At 29.3% G+C, this 21617-nt stretch overlaps 3 protein-coding genes and 1 pseudogene across 3 annotated transcripts; 1 reads left to right on the top strand and 3 right to left on the bottom strand.

Annotated features, from left to right (window-relative positions):
* Positions 1–1432: 1432 nt before the first annotated feature.
* Positions 1433–3176, top strand: LOC124848617 (uncharacterized protein At4g26485-like). The gene is made up of 3 exons (XM_047326340.2): positions 1433–1765; positions 1894–2092; positions 2742–3176. Exons 1-3 carry the CDS (start codon positions 1540–1542, stop codon positions 3031–3033), a joined length of 717 nt encoding a protein of 238 aa, XP_047182296.1. The 5' UTR covers positions 1433–1539; the 3' UTR covers positions 3034–3176.
* Positions 3177–4526: 1350 nt separating this feature from the next.
* On the bottom strand, positions 4527–7326 carry LOC124848671 (glucan endo-1,3-beta-glucosidase 5-like). The gene is made up of 2 exons (XM_047326427.2): positions 6692–7326; positions 4527–5843 (listed from the first exon to the last, which is right to left on the bottom strand). The coding sequence occupies exons 1-2, from the start codon at positions 7033–7035 to the stop codon at positions 4730–4732; spliced, it is 1458 nt and encodes a 485-aa protein (XP_047182383.1). The 5' UTR covers positions 7036–7326; the 3' UTR covers positions 4527–4729.
* A 9200-nt stretch (positions 7327–16526) lies between these two features.
* LOC148198799 (heavy metal-associated isoprenylated plant protein 47 pseudogene) lies at positions 16527–17052 on the bottom strand (annotated as a pseudogene).
* A 1462-nt stretch (positions 17053–18514) lies between these two features.
* Positions 18515–19330, bottom strand: LOC124848668 (heavy metal-associated isoprenylated plant protein 47). Its single transcript, XM_047326421.2, has 3 exons — positions 19252–19330; positions 19074–19152; positions 18515–18918 (listed from the first exon to the last, which is right to left on the bottom strand). Exons 1-3 carry the CDS (start codon positions 19255–19257, stop codon positions 18770–18772), a joined length of 234 nt encoding a protein of 77 aa, XP_047182377.1. The 5' UTR covers positions 19258–19330; the 3' UTR covers positions 18515–18769.
* Between the last annotated feature and the right edge of the window lie 2287 nt (positions 19331–21617).

Below are 21617 nucleotides of genomic sequence, written 5' to 3'. Positions count from 1 at the left end.
CCTAGACGAACGCTACGAACACACAGTACTGCAGCGTGGATGACCGAACGGTATGAGTAACATGTGCGACTGGAGAACGAACGTCCCTAGCCGAACGCTGAAGGAGATGAACAGAGAAAGAGAGAGTAAAACGCACAGAAACAATATTATTCAGTCTGATTTCTTCAAAGTCACATTTACAAGAACAGAGGTTTAGAATTTATACAATGAAAAGGCAACTGGACAGTTAATTATAAACTGTCCTCTCTGAAACAATCATTACAAAACTCTAACACAAAGCTGCCACAGTCCTCTCTTATTTAGGTAATTTCCTAATCTAAACCGAACAAATCTAACCCAGAACTACATAAATCAAGGTAAATCAACAAAAACATAGAAAGCCCTTTGAGAGAAGTATAAGAATGATCCAGTTAAAGGGAAATGAAGCCATACAAGGTACCAAATCACTTCATCTTAGCCTCTGTAAAGAGAACATGACGATTAACCCTAGGATCAAATTTTCGAAACTCAAGCTTCTCTGTGAACTGTCTCGGCTTTCTCTTTTCATAGAAAAATCCAGTGCCGGCAGCAGACACTAGTTTCACAAACATCTGAGCCTTTTTCTTCTTGTCACCCATTCTTTACTCTTGAAAGTGATATCACTATCTATCACAAACGCAAGATCTGTAATGGAGGTGTTGTGAGACGCAAATCTGTGTGGTAGATGTTCGATTCGTCACGCTGCTGCAGGTGCGTAAGGCTGCTCCTTCCACTGTTTGTCGTGGCTAACGCCGGTGAGGTGCGATTGGAGGTTATCAGAGGAATGGCAAAGAGAAGATGATATGAAGAGGATTATATGAAAAGGGTTTGCCCCAGTTTTCCTTTTTTGCCCTTGAAGAACAAATCCATTTTTTAATACAAAAATTAATTCAAAATCATTCTTAATAACACGTAGGCAAACTTAAACGGCCGTTTGTCTAATTTGACGGCAGACCCCTAATTGCTCCAATTTTACACAAAAAAGAACCCAATTGAGACGCCGAAAAGAAAAGGGACCTATTTGAAATTCATGCCGAAAATAGGGACCTACCGAGACATTAAACCTATTTTATACATGTATAATAATAGTAAATGTGAATTTTATCTGTAACTCAATTTTATGAAATTAAACTGTTTATACTTATTTATGTATTTTAAATTTATTTTATATTTGATCAATGTAGGATTTCTAAAAGTTATTTATGTCTAGAACTAAATATTAATAATAATTCAATGATGATTCAATAAATAATTACATTTCAATCCAACAAATCACTTTGTAACAGACTTGTTACTACGAGTGAATTTAAATTCTACTTAAGCTTATAAAATTGTCCTTCTAAAATAATATTTATACCCGTTTATATACTATGAATATTTGTGGAGAATTAGTTATTATGCAGAGAAGGAAAAAGAAAAGAAGTGCAAGAAATTTGAACTATAGGTGAATTATTGGTGAATGGGGTTGGCAGTGAAAGTTTAGTACACCAAGGACCACTGCAATAACATTCTTCAAAGTGGATGGATACAAGAAATAATGATGATGATAATCTTTGTACAGATGATTGTGATCAAGAATCAGGGTTGAAGGATGAAGAATCAGCAAAGGCAGATAAATGGAAAAAGCATTACTCATCAAAGCATAAGATTCTCCTTGTTGGGGAGGGTGACTTTTCTTTTTCTCTGTGTTTGGCCAGGGCTTTTGGTTCTGCCCACAACCTCGTTGCCACTTCCCTTGATTCCCATGGTCAACCCATCTAACAAGCTTTTCACTTTTGCCTCTCTTTTCACCCATGGAAGTGGAAAGATTCAATCTTGGATCCTTTCCATCACACCCTTTTCATAGTCTTTTTGTTTTTGTTTTTGTTTTTGCAGGTGACATTGGGAAGAAGTACTGTAATGGAGTCAGCAATGTGCTGGAACTTGAAGAAAGAGGCTGCCGTGTTTTTCACGGGGTTGATGCCAAGGAAATGAGTAATCATTTTTTTCTCAAGACTCAGAGGTTCGATCGCATTGTGTATAACTTCCCACATGTTGGCTTTATATACCCAGAGAATAGCCACTGCCAGATCCAGTTATGTTTCCTTTCTCGACAACTTTTTCATATCTTTAATTTGTATGCCCTTTCTTTTCCTTTTGTTAGTTAAACTTTCTTTGTCTTTTCTCATTAATTATTAGATTTTGTTAGTGATCATCCCTTCTACATGCAGGCTTGATTGAGGTTGTTATTACTTTCGAATATTTGGTTTTGTTCATCAATAACTTCATTCTATGACTGTAAAAGAGACAAAAGAGTTTGAGCATCAACTTATTGTCATTGCTAGCAGTAACTTCCAGCAATGCAGCTGTTTTGGTAATTGACTCGGAGCTTTGACTAGTAGTCACACTTGGGCTCAGGACTGAACTTGAAAAAAAAATTACTTTTTATCTTATTGAAGAGACAAGTGAAATCAGAAAGATAGTAATCTATTTTCCTAAAATGTTGAAAGTTGCCTTTTTTTTCAATTATTTATATTTATCCAATTACATAGTTTTGTTATCCAGGACTTAGAATTTGGAACATCTTTCTACTCTTTTCATAATTGTTCATTCATTGCAGTGTATAGTTTGTTTCTTGTATAGTACACCATGGCAGACAATGGAGACATGCAAGCGTCTTGGTTTGCTTTAAGTAGAATATGTTTTTCATTTATTGAGAATGGACATGGTTACTTACTATACAGGTTGAACAAAAGGTTGCTGAAGAGTTTTTTGGCAAATGCCAAGGCTCTGTTAAAGAAGGACGATGGGGAGATTCATGTTACACAGAAAGAGGGAGATCCATACAACAAATGGGATCTGGTGAAGAAGGCAGAAAAGAAAGGGCTGACCTTGCTACACGTTGAGCCATTCTTAAAGGATGAGTATGCTGGTTATGACAACAAGAGAGCCCATGGAAAATTATCTGATGCATCTTTCCCTGTTGGGGAAGCTAGTACTTACAAGTTCAAGCTCCTAACATCTAACACTCACTAATAGTAACATAATGCCAATCTTGGATTTGCATCTTCTGTAAATATATGGATCAAGCCAGAGTATTGCAAAAAACCCAGAGAATAAGAACATTTGGGTTATGTGCTAAATCAACTCCAAGTAAAATTGTTGAAATTGACTCTGTATGTCTGCTTTTCTTTTCAAATTCAAACTAGTGCTGGTTATTTCAAAATCTTCAGCGTAAGCAAAAAAAAAAATAGAATTTTTAACTTCAATCTTATGTTAAACAAGTTACTTGCATATATACACTGAATAAGCCATGCAAAAAGATAGTTTCAATCAGTAGTGAAGGTTTTTGAGCTAGCAAGTTGGTTTAAAGACGGTGATAGTCAAACTTGGCGAGCATATAAAAGTTGAGGACTAGTGTGTGTAACAGACAAACTGTGCCCACATTCAAGTTAGAGATAGGCATCAATAGTTAAATATCAAGAGACAAGTTGTAGAATCCGCCGCGTTTTGCCCATAGTACTGTCCAAAGTGAACTTGCTATAAATTAGGTTTGCGTGTAGAATGGAAATGTATCAGCAAGGTAGAAAAAATGGTGAGAAAAGCAGCTTTTGTCATTGCTGTTTCATGGCTCTTTCTGGTGACATTCATAGTCGTTTCAGCCACTGTGGACAATCCAAAGGGTCATCCCCCAACTTCTAAGCATATCATTTATTATCCTCAAGGTAAAATCAACGAAAACTTATGCTTTAGCACTCTTTTCTTATTACCAAATTAGTATTATACCACCTAAGATTCAAGCAAACTAAAAGTAAGTATCTGCCATTACACTTTTCTGTGAAGGTTGTAGGTGCTGCTGGTTCATATGGAAGCCAATGATCAGATGTGGGAACGTATGTTGTGGAGATGGATGTTGCTCTTAAACTTAGCCATCACAAGGTTGAAGCAGACCTTCGATATATGCTTCTCTTTACCACTCAGATGCATAAATAATATAATGCAATAAATAATTATCCTGGAATGCAAAAAATTAAATATGTACTCTGCTAGAAGTTAAAGTGTTACTGGTTTGTAAGTTAATGTAATCAAAATTTCCCTCTTCTATATGATCTCAAGAGAAAATTCAACTCAGAAATCATTTACAGATATCTTCATCATCCACCTATGGAATTTTCAAAAGGGTACAAATGGTCTTACGATCCCTTGCTATGCGTTGTAGAATGATTTCCTGGTATAACTTATTGGCACTAGTACACTACTTCCTTTAAACTGAAATAAAATGATGGATATGACTCCAAAGTTAGAAAGTATGTAAAGGGAAAAGGTAAAAGCTTATCCATTCCTAGATTGATGAATTTAAGTATCCTATAAATTAAACGATTTAATGGTAGATAGATACTAAATCTAAAAAACATTTGAATTCAGTGCTTCTGCCAGAAATGTAAACTGTAATGCATGCTTCTGCCCTTCCAGCAGAGGTGAGTTAATAAAAATTATATTATGATCCATTAATAGGAATCCGCAGAACATATATAAATTAAATATGTATAATATTCAATATAAAGTGATAGTGTTTATACCGTCTCTGATATGATACAATGACTTAATCATATCCTGGCTACAAACCATGAATCTTTTGAATATTTCTTAGGTTAAATAGGTATATCAGCTATTCTAGTTCTAAACAGTCTCTGAAGAGGGGACCATCAAAAACCCACTAATGAAACCTAAGTCATATTGGAAGCATAAAAGTCCCTGGTAAAATAAGAACTAGCAACAGAATCCACCACTGATATGTCTTTTGAGACGAAGATGAATCCGTGCCTTTATCTGTAACTCCTACAAGAAAACGACAATCACCAATTGAAGGATCTAGGAAAGTAACGATACCAAGCCCATCAAAATCGCAGCTACGTGAATCTTGCATTTGTAGCTGATAGTAACTGTTAAAAGCATATGATACATTTCCCTTCTCACCAATTTCATTACATGAACCACCGTAGTTAAGGGTAGTGCAGTCTGCAACACTACAGGCTAGTCTCATATGGTTTACTACATTTGTCAAATCACTGGAGGGGTTTGCCACACACCATCTAGATGGAAGATATTCAACATTCCTTGCATTTTTCAATTCCTTGTTTCCAAGTAAAAGGTTTAGTGGATACTTTGCCTGTCCATCAAAAGAGAATATCCCCCAGTGTCTTTCAAAGTTTCCAGGAAGTGTGCTCTTAGCTCCTTCATCAAACAGACTGAAAAGATAGGCATCCATAGGTGGAGCATTTGGCCTCAAGGGGGTCCCTTTGTTACTTGCAATGTGATTGATAAAGCCTTGATTGAAAACCTTTGCAGCAGTGGTATTTGCACCAACGGCTCCATCAGAGGGCCAACCGATTTCTCCAATAACTATAGGCATCTGACCATATCCAAGTTTAATGAGGGCCGCAACTAAAGTGTCATAGTTTCCATCAAATGCATTGGTGTAAACATTTGAACCATCTTGGACAGCATGAGTAGTTCCTTCAAAAAATGCATACTCTTGTGGGAAATCATCATTGTCATAAAGACTAAGAAAGGGGTAGATATTAACAACAAATGGGGAACCATTTGAGTTGAGGAACTGAACAAGTTGAGTCATAATTTGGGTCAGTTCAGGCCGGAATGCCCCTTGGGAAGGAAGTGCTGAGGACTCATAGGCATCTGCATTGCAAGGGACAACTAGTTTTACATAACCACCAAGATTTGCCTTGACTAAAGACTGTTGTATATTGAGTATTGCGGGCATGACTAAGTTCTGATATTGACCATTATAACTTGAAAGGAAAGGCTCGTTTCCAACAGCAACGTACCTGTTATACAAGGTACAAATGTTGAAAAGCTACTAGAAATATATTGCCATATGGAAGCAGTGGAAAAAAGAAGTGCAGTAATAAACATACACTCAGTTTTTCTTTCATCCTATTTTCCCTCCTCTCCCCGTTTTCTTTCTGTCTCTCTTCCTTTCTTATTGTATCACTTATCAAATTTGTTACTTTCTCCTTCAACTTTATTTCTTTATCCCTGTCTTCCTTCCACCTCATACATCCCAAAATGGAGGTGTACAGTCCAACCAACAACGACAACAACAAAGTTTTATCCCACTATACGAGGTTGACTCTTTGAATTACACAAATTAAAAACGAATGGTTCAAAATTATTATTTAGCATAAGATCTTTCTATACTACCTCCAATGTTGCCTTTATGTCACCCTCACTGGCAAGAAAAAAAAAATCTTTGAACAAGGGTTTAATTTTGATGTAATTAAATTGTGAATCAAGTGAGAACCACACAGATATGACTATCAACATATTATTAAAAAAACCAACAATTTTGATAACACTATAAACGCTTCGTACTCTATCAATATATTCTAATTAATTCTTGTTTGAATACGACTTGTTAAAAACAATTCAATAGTGGCCATGTATTATAAAGTGAGGAAGACTAGTCTACTAGGCACTGAATACAGCCACTGTCTCTTTGCAAGATATAATAGTCAACAGAAAACATTCCTTATTAGCATTTGTTTTATCAAAATATAATATTGGGTTATTCCCGTTTATATAATCACCACTTGGAAGTAAATCTCAGACATTCTCAAGGTAACTAACAAACAAAAAGATCAGATTTTGAAACAGAAAAATATTAGATTTGCACCTGATATCAGCACCCCCTCTACCCACATAAGCAGAAACATTCTGTCTAACCCACAAATCAGCAGAAGCAGAGGAGGAACTCAAGAGGGGCAGCATCTCATTGGGGATCCCCACCATTACCTGAATGCCACTCCCCATGAGAGCCCTCAACACATCAGAGTCTGCCTCAAAAAGCTTCACTTTTGAGATCTTGTTGTCCCTCAGCAGATCAACCACAGTGGTTGGCTTTAGCCTGTGGGAAGAAATGGTACCCCAGTTGACCCCTATGGCTGATTCCGCCATTGGAACCAAAGTTCCACACAAAAGCCACAGGAAAAGGACACCACTGAATCTTGGCTCCAACATGCCACTCAAAATGCTGATCCCAAACAAAGTGAAACACAAATCTTACCTTTGGGAAGTGAAAGAGGTTGGTGTGAGTGTATGGAGTTGGAGGATGAAGAGCAAGGAAGAAAGACAAGAGCAATCAATGAGTTAATGTTGCATCACTGTTGTTGATGTTAGTCATTTGAGTAAAGCTCAAGACAGTGTAGTTAGTAATGTGCTGCTAATGCTAGCAGCTCGGTGTTATTATTAGGAGGGTTGGTCGGAATTACCATAATGCCCTCGCTTTCTGTTTGTTTTTTCTTCTATGTGGGCGGCAGATTTTGGCCCTCTACCATTTCTACACGGAAAGGTAATTAACCAATTAACCTAATTTTTTAAAGTTTGATTATATCTTTAGTGTTGTAGTATATTTGTTTGGTTGATATAATTTTTTTATTTAATTTAGTTTTTTTTAATTTTTAAAACGTTTTAATTTTTTTTTAAGTTGATGTCATACATGTTACCAGTTTATTTATAAAATTTTTAATTATTTTTAATTTTCTTGAAATATAAAATATCATGTGTCAGTTTTATTGATAGTAATTGTTTTCAATTTAATTTATGTATTTAAAATTTTGATTTTTTTCAATTTTGAAAAATTAAACAATTTACTAAATTAATTATTAAATTTCATCACATTAAAATTATTTTTTAGAATTTATAAATCAAGTGATTTTATTCAAATCACAACTTATATATTTAAATTATTTTAATTTATTTACAATTTATATATTTAAATTATTTTATTTTTTACAAAAGTAAAAAATAAAGTAATTTAAGTATTTAGATGAAGTGATTTAATATATATATATATATATATATATATATATATATATATTTAAAAAAATGTATATATAAGTTGTATTTAAATTTAATTTTTAGTATAATCTCAAATTGAAAATAGACTGGATTGTTTATTTTTTAAAATATAAAAATTAAATTAAATGAAAATTTTAAATATAAAAAAAAATAATGACATGTGATATTATCTTTGTCAAATGACTCAATCATAACTTGATATGTAATAGTTTATATCTTTTAAAAAAGTAAAAATTTAAAAATTTAAAAATTATAAAATTATAAAATTAAAAGAATTTAAAAATTCTACTACACTTTAGGTGTACATAAATCACGTTAACATCAATTTATGAAAATTATCAAATTAGATCGTTTTGAAAAGTAAAAGAATAAATTGAATAAAAAATAAATAAAAAAGTTAAATTGAATCAAAATATAATGATCAAATATATAATTAAACATCTTTTAAAATGATAAACAACTTGTTTATATTTCCTGAATTTTTAATTTTTAATGTGATTTTTTAATAAGTTTCTTCTTCTAATTGGAAAAAAAATTATTGTGATGAAAAGAAGTTATTTTATATATATTTTCATTACTGTTTGCATTCCTCTATTTAAGCACTTTGTATTTAATAATAAAATAGTTAAAAAGAAAATACGTTATTTTTATTACACTATTATGTTTTTAAGAAATAAATATATTAGTTCTAGTTAAATATTGACATGATCGCTTAAGAGATATTTTATTATTAAAAAAAGTTAATAAATCACATATACTAAAATAAATAAATAAAACTTATAAAAAACAATAATAGAGAAAATTTATTGAGGACTAAAAGTGAAATTTTAAAAAAATATTAGAAAAAAGTCACATGTTTGAATCTTATTTAACTACTACAGTAAACAACAACAAATTCAAATAAACAATATAAATTAAATATTAAAATATTTCTTTATAAAACATTAAAATTAAATATTGTTTATTATCATGGAACAAATGAGTATTGCTTACTATAATAGTGTTAAAGATTAAATTTGATTATTCTCGTTAGGGAAGAAAATTCCAAAATAAGACACAATTTGTAAAAAAAAGTGTCCCAAAGGTTTAATTAATGTTATTTTAATAGTAACATGACATTGGCATCACATGAAGATGGTGCCCAGCTTCAATCATATTTACTATAACAACTTATTTTTCTCATCCAAACACTAACATAATGAAAATACCTAATAAGATAACTTGTGATCCTTATATATAGTTAACGTAGCATTTTTTTTGTCAGTTTAACTATATATTTTGTCAAAGTAATTGAATTATAAATATTTTAAATTAACCGATTTGACAAAAACTTTTATACGAATTTATATCACAAAATTTCAATATGTATTAAAAACTACATCATGTTTTCTATTTGAACAAATTATCTTCATTTATAATTTGTAATTAATTGTTTTAAACAATCTTTTAGTGTATGAGATCTCAAATTAATTAAATATATTACACTACATAAGTAAGACAAATTTTATGTTATTGACCATTTTGACAATGATAAATTAAGTTTAAATTTATTATCTAATATAATGTTAAAATCTATTCTACTTATCGTTGAACCATTTATAAATATACAGTAACCTATAATAATTTGTATGAAATATATGTGTTTTATATATGAAATTAGGTCAATTTATAGTATATAGGTGAAACAATCTTACCACACAACAAATAACAAGACGATTAAATGTAATTAGCACTAAATATTAAAGAGAGATTAAATATACATTATAAGTATAACCCTACTTAAGTAATATTTGGAGCATCCTGTGATCATTTCAACTCTTGAAGGCTAATAAAAGATAGGTTTAATCCTTTTCGACATCCCTATTTATGTACGAATGTCTCAGATGGGTCCTCGTTTTCTAAAGTGTATCAAAATGGTCCTTAATTTTGAAAATTGATATCAATTGAGTCCTTTCCGTTAAGTTGGCTGGACGGCGTTAAAAAAATTGATGAGTGGTTGCTGAGATGACAAACGAACGCTCGTTCACCAGCGAACGAAGCGAACGAACTCTCGTCGACCACCGAACGAACGGTCGTCCAGCCACTCATCAATTTTTTTAACGTTGTCCAGCCAACTTAACGGAAAGGACTCAATTGATATCAATTTTCAAAATTAAGGACCATTTTGATACACTCTAAAAAACGAGGACCCAATTGAGACATTTGTACATAAATAGGGATGTCGAAAATGATTAAACCTAAAAGATATTATAAAAATGTTAGCTTTTCTGAAATTAATCTATACAATAACAAGATTAATTTCTTAAAACTGATTTGAGGATGAGGTACATTTACATATATATAATCTCACATTTACATATATAATCCCAATATCAAGGATCTAACTTAAAGTTTGAGATTAATAACTTAAATCAAGAACTAACACCAAATATCGACATTAAAAATGGATAATGAAATAAAAAATAGAAACAAGATAGTAAAATTGGCTTTATAAAATGTTTTCAATAACAATAATCAAATTATGTAAAAGTGAAAAATAAAATTTACATAAACATCATACATTGTTAAATTTTTGTTCATATCAAATTTAACATTTATAAAGCCAATAATTTATCTAACAAACTAAGATATCTTAATCATTAAAATATCAAATAAATATATTTTAACAAATTCATAATTTATGATGCAGTGGATACTAATTAGATGATCATCCCATACTTTTTTTCTCTCAACCAAAACTAATTCACAATTCACTGTTACAAGAGTTAGATGATGATTCAACCAAATCTCATCCAATATTCAATTTTATAATTATGTTATATTTTTCTTTTATAACTTATTATGATTTTGACTTATTCACTTACATAAATTATTAATATGATTTCTTAAAAAATTATGTTATATTTTAATTAGATTAATACTTAAAATAATAATATAACTTTTACACAAATTGTATTATTTTTTAATTAAATTAATACTTAAAAATTATATTTTTAGCAAGAAGAATGATTTTCAAAATGTTAACCCAGTCAACCTATTTCAATCGGTTAAAAAAGAGTTAGCTTAAACGGAGTTAATTATCATAGAAAAATGTATAATAAACTCAACTAAATCTTTTTTAATGGATTGGACATCGAGTTTACCGGAACCCAATCCAACCTAATTTATAAATACCTTTAGTGAAAAAAAAAATTATAAGTTAAGTTTACCTATGTAATGAGACAAAATTAATCTCTGACTAAATAAATTTTTCAAAATTAACATTCAATGGTGTCAATCAAAGTTTGATTTTGCATCAAAATTTTCTACATTTAACATCTAATCATATCTTTAATACTCATATATAGAAACAGACAAAAACAAAAGTTAGCATAATACGCAAAAGGGGAGGTTCTTTTACCTTCATCATTCATGTACATTCCATTATTCATTCACATTAATCAATCTCGTTCGTATTATTTCTATTTAGTTAAATAAATCTATTAAAAAATCACGCTTGTAACAAAATTTCATACTCCAAAATTGATAATATCTGAAATAAAAAATAATTAATCTTAATAAGTTATTCCTACGTGTGGGGATCAAAAGGATGGTTACGTTTTATTATATATTCCAGACCCTTTGCGAGCTTTTTCATAAATTTTAAAAGTATACTATCGTTTTCTAAGACAAGGGTTAAAACATAGACACTGATATTCTCAACCAACAAAAAGAAAAGGCTGAAAAAGGAGACACAAAAGAGAGAAAAAAAAGTACTCTATTTGCTAGCATTTCAGAGTTCTTTAATAAAAGTCAGCACGGAAAAGCAAGATCATGGGAAATTCTTCCTTCAGCAAATGCTCATTCAGAAACACCTTATCTTCCTTATAATCTTTATAACTTTCTTGCCACTTTGAGGGAATCCAAGCATCAATTGAGAAGGTTGGTGCAGATTCTGCACAATGCAGAAAACTTATTTAACACTTAAATTTTAGTAGTTTTGTTTTGTCTGCCACCAAAAAAGAGTGAAGAGAAAGATAAAGCCACACTGTGGCACATGCTTATCACTTCCCGGTTGCTTTTGCATCAACATGCATTTTTGCTCCTAGGACTATGCAATTTTTCATTCCTTCAATCATCATGCAGATATAATTATTGCCCCAGAATCCAATCACTGGCCACTTTGCTCAATGTATCTTCTTTGGACAATTAGATGAAAGATGTTTGCATATACACTGTGAATGTTTGGCTTATGAGTTTTCAATCTAAAGAAAAAGTTTGAATGAAAACAGTTCTTCCATTACTTTTGGATACCAATAAGCTCAGATTAATTTGCAATTAGGATTTGAAGCACACCAACAGTAGAGTAGTTTTCGTATGAGTTTGATGGTTTTTTTCAGTGCCATGGAGATAAGATAAGCTTAAACCTTTGATTGGGATGGAGACATGCTGCATAGACTGAAATTTGGAGTTTCAAACACAAAAGGAAAAAAACTGAAAGGACCAGTTGATGAAAAAGAAGATAACCAAGTATGGAAATTAATGGGGTCCACTACTGTCGTTTCAGAAAATGTTGTTATGTGATGAATTTTTTAATCAGCACAATGTTATTATCACACTTAAAGGAAATTAGTAAAAGAAGAATCTTTATATCACTGATTAAAGAAAAAATTCGTAAGCACAGGATAAGTAACCATGATTATATCACTTTTTAAAGTTTATTCATTTTTTCTAATGTTTCTCATTTTCTCTTTCTATGATGTTATCTATCTTATATACTATTTTGTATCCTTTTGCTGTTACTGAGTATCATTCGCCATTGAAGTATTCAGATATTTTTCTTCTTCATTAGGGTGATCCAGTCCAAACTTTTGAAAAGTTTATCCAAAGATGAATAAAAAAAATATCAGATCCTTTATATCCCTTTTTAAGATGATAAAAAATCACGATGATGTATTGAACTCATCCATGCTTCATCAGAAGACCAGGAAATGACACCACATAGTTAAACAAAACACTAATAAAAGAAAGTGGAATGTTCTCTTTTCAAGATATTAGTTGAGTAGATATAAAATTTTGAATAAACAAATAAATTTATTAAATATACACAACATAATACAATTATGAAAAAGAGATGTTAGCGTTCGATAATTCGAAGATGTAATTTAATTTATAAAATATTGGGTGGAGTTTTTTTTTATAATCAAATCAAATTTGAATCAATTTAATTTATTCAATCATGGGTTGGATGACCCGTTGGTTTTGTTAAACCAACATCTAAGCTCATATGTTAAACATTATTAAATTTGCTTCCAAACGTTCTTTTAAAAAATATTATAAATAAATCTAAAATAATATAAATTTCATCTCTACAAAATTATAAATTTTTATATGTTCTTTTTGATCTTTTGATTAATAGTGTATCGTTTTCATGATCAAATCCCATTTTTAAGGATAGATTGAGATAAATAAAAGGCCTTTTTGTCCGTAGCTGATTTAACCTCTTTTGAATTACTAGTTATGTTTTTAATTACTCATGCGTTATTACATGGCGGGTTATACTTAATCACATGTTCTCACAGAATCGCGTTTGGTTTCTAGCGATGTTCTGTTCACCAGCTAAGGAAAGCGTGTGGCAAACGCTGTTTTGTTTCAATATAGTGAAAAGGAAAAGCAAACATGAAAATGCAAATGACACAAGCCTGAACTGCTTCACCCAAACGAGAAGATTATCATGAAAAATCACTTAAGAATAAAAAAATATCATATACGCCCTATATTTTTAACTTACTAAGTTGATTTTTTTATGTTAACTTTTTACTGTGGAAAAGTGATGCATGCAGGTAGAGATTTTATAACTCATGGTGTGCAATGTTCATGTTATAACTCATGCATTTAAGTTACAATTTATTATAATAACTCTAATAATAAAATTTAATAATTGTTATAATTATAATGTTAACAATACTTGTAATAATAATGTAGAAATTATTATTTAAGATAATGTAATTCAAATTTATTTCTACAAATCCTCTTCAGTTTTAGTATATTTTATCAAATCTTTATTTTTAATTTAAAATAACAACTTCATTTTAACATAATTTTCACTATGTATATTTAATATATCACATTTATGATAAATAATAATTATCTAATTTTATTTATTTTCTTTTAATATATTATACTTGTCACATCATATACAAACTTTCATCTCAAATCATTTCCCTAATGCAAACAACTTCATCTTCACCTCATTTTTCTTTCAAATCACTTTTCCAAATTCATCTTTAAATCCAAATCCATAAAATCCATACACATGTATCATCATTTCTTTATGTAAAAGATTTCTGACATTCTCTTATATAAAATCTTCTCTTTTAATTATTTTGTTAAAGTGAAAAAGCTGTAAAATTTTGTCAGATGTGAAAAAAAAAATTTAAAAGAAATTGAACCTTACTCTACAAAGAATCAAACATAAGTAAATTTAATTAAAAGTAAGAATAAATTATGAAGTTACCAACTTATTATAAAGCATATTAAAAATGAAAAATATATACATAATCTTTTTAAGTTGAATTGACCAGATATACTTCTTTGTTTCTTGAAAATGTTAATTATATTTTTATATGAATGCAAATTCCGTAAAACTATAATTACTTAAGATGTATGCTAAAATATTAATGATACACATGCTAACTGAAATCAAACAGGATTTTTTAAAATTTAAATCTCATGTAGAAAAACAGAATATATTAATACATGTGTTATTAATTTAAATATTCAAATAATTGAACATTATAATTAAAATTATCTTAATTAATACAATTATTTTTTTATGGTTAAAAAATTGCTTTAATATGTCATCATATGACTGACATTTACTTATATGGTAAACTTTATATATATATATATATATATATATATATATATATATATATATAATTTCAAACTATATATTTATGTTATAAAATAAAAATAAATCTTTCAAGATTTCTTAATTGAAATAGAATATAAATTTTAATTAAAACATTTATTATTATTAATAACAAATGTACAGTTATAAGTATTCAAATTATGAAGAACATGAACACTCATTAATTAACAAAACCATGTACACTTGAATTAAAGTAATGAATAAATTCATTTGCATGCTTTCTCAAATCTACTTATATAAAATTATACATCTGATTATGAAGAAAGTATTGTGTTCTTTCTCAGTGTTTGAATATGGCAGGAAAGAACGAAGATGTGCAAGAGAATATTTGTGACACTGCTACCTCTAATCCAAAACAAAAGATTGAAGCATTTTCAGGGGTGATTGATACTGAAGATATTAGAGAGAAGATTGAGTCTGATCCATTTATTCAACAAGTTGTTCATTCATTTTTGAAACATTCAGAGGCTAAGGAAAGAGAAGAAGAACATGACATGGAATGTGCCTTTGCTAATTCCTTATTGAGAACTCCAGAGTTCAATAATGGAGAAGAACATGACCAAGGATCAACACCAAATCACCTTAAACAAAAACAGGTGTAGTTTCAACTTCCTGTTTTGTTTGATCTAGAAATAATGCTTTTCTTATTTGTTTTTTTAAATAAATAGTTGGATAGCAAAGATACTTAATCACCCCCTCCTCTCAAACTCCTATATTTTTATTTTTTTATTTTTTTATTTTATTTTTACTTGTAAATTGTTGTTAAAATAATATTTAATATCATCATTTATACATTTATTATAATTTTTTAAACATATTTTTAATTTTAAATGTTATTAAATTGTAATTATGATTAATGTTTAATGGACATTATTGATCTATTTAAGCATAATTTAATTGACTTATTAAAGATGTCTCGTGAGTGTTAATTATCATAGTTATTATAGATATCATGTATAACAACATCAATTATCAGTTTCTAATATAAAATGTTATAGAACTATTCAAATTCACTAATTAGCCTTTTCAATGTGAATTTATGGTAATAAATCATAATATTTAAAGTGTTATAGATATGCAATAACTCTATTTATTTTTATCTATAACTATAATTAATAGTGATCCGATATTAAGTAAGATGGTATACTGAATTGTAAATATTAGGATAAATTTCGATATTATTGTAAACATTTATATTTAAATTTAATCACTTTAGAAGTGATATTTGTTGTTCTATAATCTGAACGCGATAAGTAATCTATATGAAATTTGGACACATGATGAAAACTTTACTTTGCATACACAAACTCACACTTCACTCTATTGACGTAATTAATTAACTTTAAGAAATTCAAATAGAAGAATATTATATTGATTAACTCAGGTGATTTGGTTGGAAATCCAATTAGATAGAAATGAAAAAATAGAACACTTTATAAAGGTAAAGAACTCATTAACTCATTGTCTTAAGATTTTGGATTAAGAGTAGTCTCAATCTCTTATATGGTTGGACTCAAATCTTATTGATGTCTGTGTCTCTATGATAAACCTCCTTTTTGTTAGACCCAACAGATACTTTTTGACCAATCAATTTAGAGATTAAAATAATATACCTAAATTAAATTAAATGTAAATTTAATATTTAATATCAATGTAAAGTTATTATAATACTCTATTATGTACAAATCGGAAGGTAATTATGTCTTGTATGAAAAGAAATAATATAAAATAACGACATCCTTAACATTTGCTATCTCCACCCCCATAGCTAAAAGTGCATGAAAATGGTGGAGATGGTCTTCATCATGAGCCTTCAACATCTGCTACTGTAACAAGATCAGCGTAACCCACTTTTCTCCTCATGCAGGTCGCAAATCGGTGATATCCACACCCTCTCCGATCACCACCACTCGATCTTTACTTTCCCCTTCTATGCTCACCGAATTTACACCTAAAATATATATACAATATAATTATGTACTATTTTTCTTTCTCACAATGCATCAAACTTTCAACATTTTTAGCTTAGGCAAAGGAAGTAAAGAGACGAAGAAGGCGTGGTGAAAGTTGGCAAACCATTTTCAATCTCCTATGGGTTACACAAACACCAATAATATCTGAGTCAACTATATAAGGGATCAACACCACTTTTTACCCAAAATTTTAAGATAATGAGTTAATGGGTATTTCATCTTTATATATTGCTTTACTTTCTCATTTCTATTCAATGTGAAACTTGTATTTATACTTGGATTCTCAGCCATTACCACCACCACATGCACATAGATAAATAGATAAAAACCACTAGAAAACAATTTCATATAAGAGAAAGTAGAAAGTGTGTTGCCGTCATGTTTGCTAAGTAAAATTGTCTTTGATGTCTAAAAACTTTCCCTCAGCTGAGATCAGAGAAGTCAAGTCAATGAAAAAAATCATTACAAAGATGTGAACAGAAGACAAATAACCTATTCTTCCTCAGCAAGTTTATTTGACATCATCCAAATATTTTACGTTTATTACGACTTGTGTTTCTTGTTTTGACTTCTTCTACTAGGGTTTGGAATTTTTGGTTTCTTTCAATGGAAAATTTTTCCATTTAATTTTATCATTTTCATTTAATACTAAGACTCCAATTCACACTTAACTTTTTAACAATCTTTTTTCTTTTATGTTTTACTGTATACCTAATTACACTTAATAATGACAGAAATTTACACAAAAATAAACACGTCCATAAGTATTAATCGATGAAATTCCCTATGAATATATATAATAAGAAATAAAATTAAATACCATGCTCACAAATAATGAGTAACGGATAATTTAAAACGAACTTATGAACAGATAGAGTACAATTATCATATTATCTATACTCACAAATATGCTAAAAATTAAAATTTAATTTATATTTTATTATATTAAATTAAATTAATTAAAATTAGAATTTAATTACATTTTATTAGGTTAAATTTAATTAAATTAAAAATTAATTCATATTTAACTTAATTTACATAATATTTTATATTTTTTGTAATCTTATTTATGTTTTACTTTTAAAATCTATAAATTATTTCTTTAAAATATTTATGAGTAATTAGAAATCCGTGGATTTTAAACAAATTCATAGATTTTTTTTAAATAAGTATTAAATGGATAACAATGGATTGAATTTTCTTTTATTATAGATCAATTAATGGATAAATATTATTTGTGTTTCATCCAACCTGTTTGTTATTTTTAATTATACTGTATGAAGAAAGTGGGGTAGTAAAACTTAGCTATTATTTTTTAAGTCATTAAATATTTTAAGCAAGTATATAGGACAATTTGTATAAAATAATAATCTAACTTTAATTTAAAGATTTTCTTTTCTTATTTCTTTATCTAACATTGATAAAGAAGAAGTTTTCCAAACATTTTTTATTTTTTTTATTTAATATTTTTATTGTGTACATTTTTCATCACAAAGTTCCCGACTTAGAAAATAACATCTATAAATAACATCTTTTGTTTGTTGTGTGAATTAAAATTTATTTAAAATATGTTAAATTTTATTGGTAGGATGAATGAAATGACATTACATGAGAATGGTGGTATAAGATGTAAACATTTATAAACATTTATAAATATTTGTATGATATATTGACTGGGTTTATATATTATATGTATTAAGTACAAACATTATTTATGTTTAATAAATGTATTTTCGATTTCACTAAAATCATGTACTGTGAAACACATTTGAAACATATGTGTGGATATATTTATGATCCTTAAATTTATCTTGACTTACAGAACTCCAAAAATGCTCTGTTTCTCTCTGGCATTACAATGGAAGGTCATGCAACACGATGCTAATGCCTAATTCCTCATAACACAAAAAGCTGATAAAAAAAAACATTAAAGAAGCACATCAAAATGAAAAGAAACACAATAAATGAACAAGGTTTTTCACTCTCTCTTGATCATGTTTTCATTCTTCTAACTTGCCTTGACCTCTGCTAAGCTTATGATATTCGTTTGTCCAACCTTTTTCCTCAATAAATTCGTCAACTTGACAGCATCCACACCATCTCCAATCACCACCAACTTCTCTTTCGATTCTCCCTCTAACCCCACAAAGTTCACACCTGCATTCACCCAATTCAAACTGTTAGAAAAGTTTTCATTTTTTACTTCCATCGAAAGCTTCCAACATCAAACGAAACCAACGCCGCAAATATTGTCATATGAATTATCGGACAAACAACATTGTTGAAAACGAAAAAGAGAAAGAAGGACCAACCGTTTGCTGCAGCACCAAGCTTGAGTGCCTTGGTGCGGCACTTTTGGCAAGTCATTTCCACCCTCATCACAATCTTTTGCTGTCAAATGAACAAGGGCTGTTAGTTGGTTTAGTCTGAGAGAAATAGAAGAAGAAAAAAGGTTCACCATTGAAAACAAAAGAAGAAAGTATAGCATACCTTCATTTTGAGAGTCTCTTCTCTATCTTAGAACTGACAATGGAAGAAGATGCAGTTGTGTTGACATTTTATATGCATGTGGTATGTTGGAAAGCAAAGGAAAGCCAAGTCAAAGTCAAGCAATGTTAGATGTAAATCAAGGGACACTGTACTAATTGCATCATTTCCTATCAACAAGTCTAAACCGTGTATATCCATTCAAGGAGTTGGTGTTAGTTGGAAATTTCTTCTTAAATTAACCTTCCTTCTGAGAGAGAAACAAAAAACAATCTCAATTATTTGAGAGGAGTTACGACAAAAATAATAATGGATTTTGTTTTTTTCTTCTATTTATTTTTGTTATTGTTAGGACTTAAAAAAAAGTGTGTTTTTAGAATTAATTATAGAGTATTTATCTTTAAAAATTTTGGTTTTTGTCTTTAAAAATATTTTAAAAAAATGACGGAGAATAATATGTTTAAATTGCTTTTCATTTGATTCTTAATAAATATAAGACCATTTGATACGCTAGAAAAATCTAGACTTAAGGGAAAAGAGAAATTTAAAACATTATTTCATTTTCACATATAGCTTGTTTTGGTACATTAATAATTTTATATCGATTTATAGTTGGATTAAAAACAATTTAAATATATTTTCTTTCTTTAATCTTTTTATATGTGTTTTAGTAACAAAATTATATGAGAATTTCAACCTTCAAAACGGATAATACTTCAAAAACATAAATTAATTTTAAGATATTATTCCAACATGCTTAAGGTTAGAATATTATCATTGTGAAGATCAATAACAATTTTAAAAAAACCAAACCACACAAATTGTTTTCCTTCAATTTTCTAAAACATCTTTTAAACCTTAAATAAACTTTAAATTCTAAAATCAACAATATTTACATATTTAAGTCGGGAAGAGTTGTATTCTTAATTTTCGTCAATCTTATTTTTATTAAAGTATTTATAATGTTCTTATATATATATTTACTCTTTTCATCCTTCTTGAAGTCGGTTAAAACTTCGACGTTGTGTCGTTGATGTTTATGTTAGCTGTTGGAATGAATTGAGCACGTGTTGAAAACTTGAAAAACATTTTCATTAATTCTATCCGTGACTCTGTTATCAATATAAAACAATATATTGTGAAATAATAAAAACAGTATGTATCATTAAGATAACTATTATAAGATTCAATAAATATATTAATGGACAGTGATTTTCGATTGGATAATGATGGAGAATTGTTTCTAAATTATTTTAAATGAAATTGATGGATGTGCGTTTCCAAAATTTAAAAAGAAAACATAGGAGGAAGTGTGATCGGTTGGACCAAGACGACGACGTCTCGAGAACGTACTAGATAATCATTCTTTCTTCCGTGTGAAACAAATAAATTAATAATTAGGTAAGGAAAAAAAATACATAAGAAGCTTTTAGGTACACACAAATTCCTTTATATCTACTCCTATCACTAATACTACTTTAACATTACCAACTTTATTTATTATCATTAATTCAATGCAACACAATTTTTCTATCTATTTGCAACAATTATCAGATTAAATTAGGTTATATTTTCTTAACCATATAATATGATAACAATTATAAATTGTATTAATTTTTTAATGTAACATCCCATAATCTTATACTTGAAAATTCATAATTTATATATTGTAACATTACATTTACGGTAATCTCACACTTAAAAATTCATAGTTGATATATGTCTATATATATTTTAGACTCATATTTCAACTACAAAATTATGACTTGAGTTTTTCTATTTTATTCTTTTATCTTTCTCTTCATTGGCAGTGAGTCAGACGACATTCCTTTATCTGCTCCCGTATAACGAATTATACGATCATCGCACATACCTAAACACAAACACAAACAAGTAGGGTGAGTTAATATGCAACCAATCATTCATAAAACATGCATATTTACTTTGATGCACTCAACAAACCTCATATAATAATTATGTGAGACACACTCATACCATCATACAATAATCGCATCATAGATACTCATTCCATAATACCACAATTACTAATCGACACTCATCCCACAATACTTAATAGACACTCGTTCACAATACTCAATAGACACTCGTTCCACAATACTCAAGGGACACCCTTTCCACAATACCCAATAAACACTTATCCCGATGATATGTTGATGAGCGGTCAACGGGAGGTTACGCACTTGTGATGTCTTCTTAGTCCTCAACACTATGTCCAAAACCGGCACATAGACCAGGACCTCCTGCCCCTCTCACCACATAATTTGTCCTTCTCAACTTGAGACTGGATGACTATTAGAGTATCAGGATAAGCTCCAACTACGGGACCCTCAACATCAACATATACACGA

Source organism: Vigna umbellata, chromosome 5, assembly GCF_029865625.1.
Source record: "Vigna umbellata cultivar VRB3 chromosome 5, Vumbellata_1.0, whole genome shotgun sequence".
Taxonomy (NCBI): Eukaryota; Viridiplantae; Streptophyta; class Magnoliopsida; order Fabales; family Fabaceae; genus Vigna; species Vigna umbellata.
Note: the sequence above shows the minus strand (reverse complement) of the source record. Positions and strands in the feature narration are given on the sequence as shown.

Coding starts and splice junctions, on each gene's coding strand:
- LOC124848617 (XM_047326340.2), top strand. CDS start 1,540: ATGGATACAAGAAATAATGATGATGATAATCTTTGTACAGATGATTGT. Junction 1,766..1,893: donor CACTTCCCTTGATTCCCATG/GTCAACCCATCT, acceptor TTGTTTTTGCAG/GTGACATTGGGAAGAAGTAC. Junction 2,093..2,741: donor AATAGCCACTGCCAGATCCA/GTTATGTTTCCT, acceptor CTTACTATACAG/GTTGAACAAAAGGTTGCTGA.
- LOC124848671 (XM_047326427.2), bottom strand. CDS start 7,035: ATGTTGGAGCCAAGATTCAGTGGTGTCCTTTTCCTGTGGCTTTTGTGT. Junction 5,844..6,691: donor AGAGGGGGTGCTGATATCAG/GTGCAAATCTAA, acceptor CTTGTATAACAG/GTACGTTGCTGTTGGAAACG.
- LOC124848668 (XM_047326421.2), bottom strand. Junction 18,919..19,073: donor GCTTGGTGCTGCAGCAAACG/GTTGGTCCTTCT, acceptor GGGTGAATGCAG/GTGTGAACTTTGTGGGGTTA.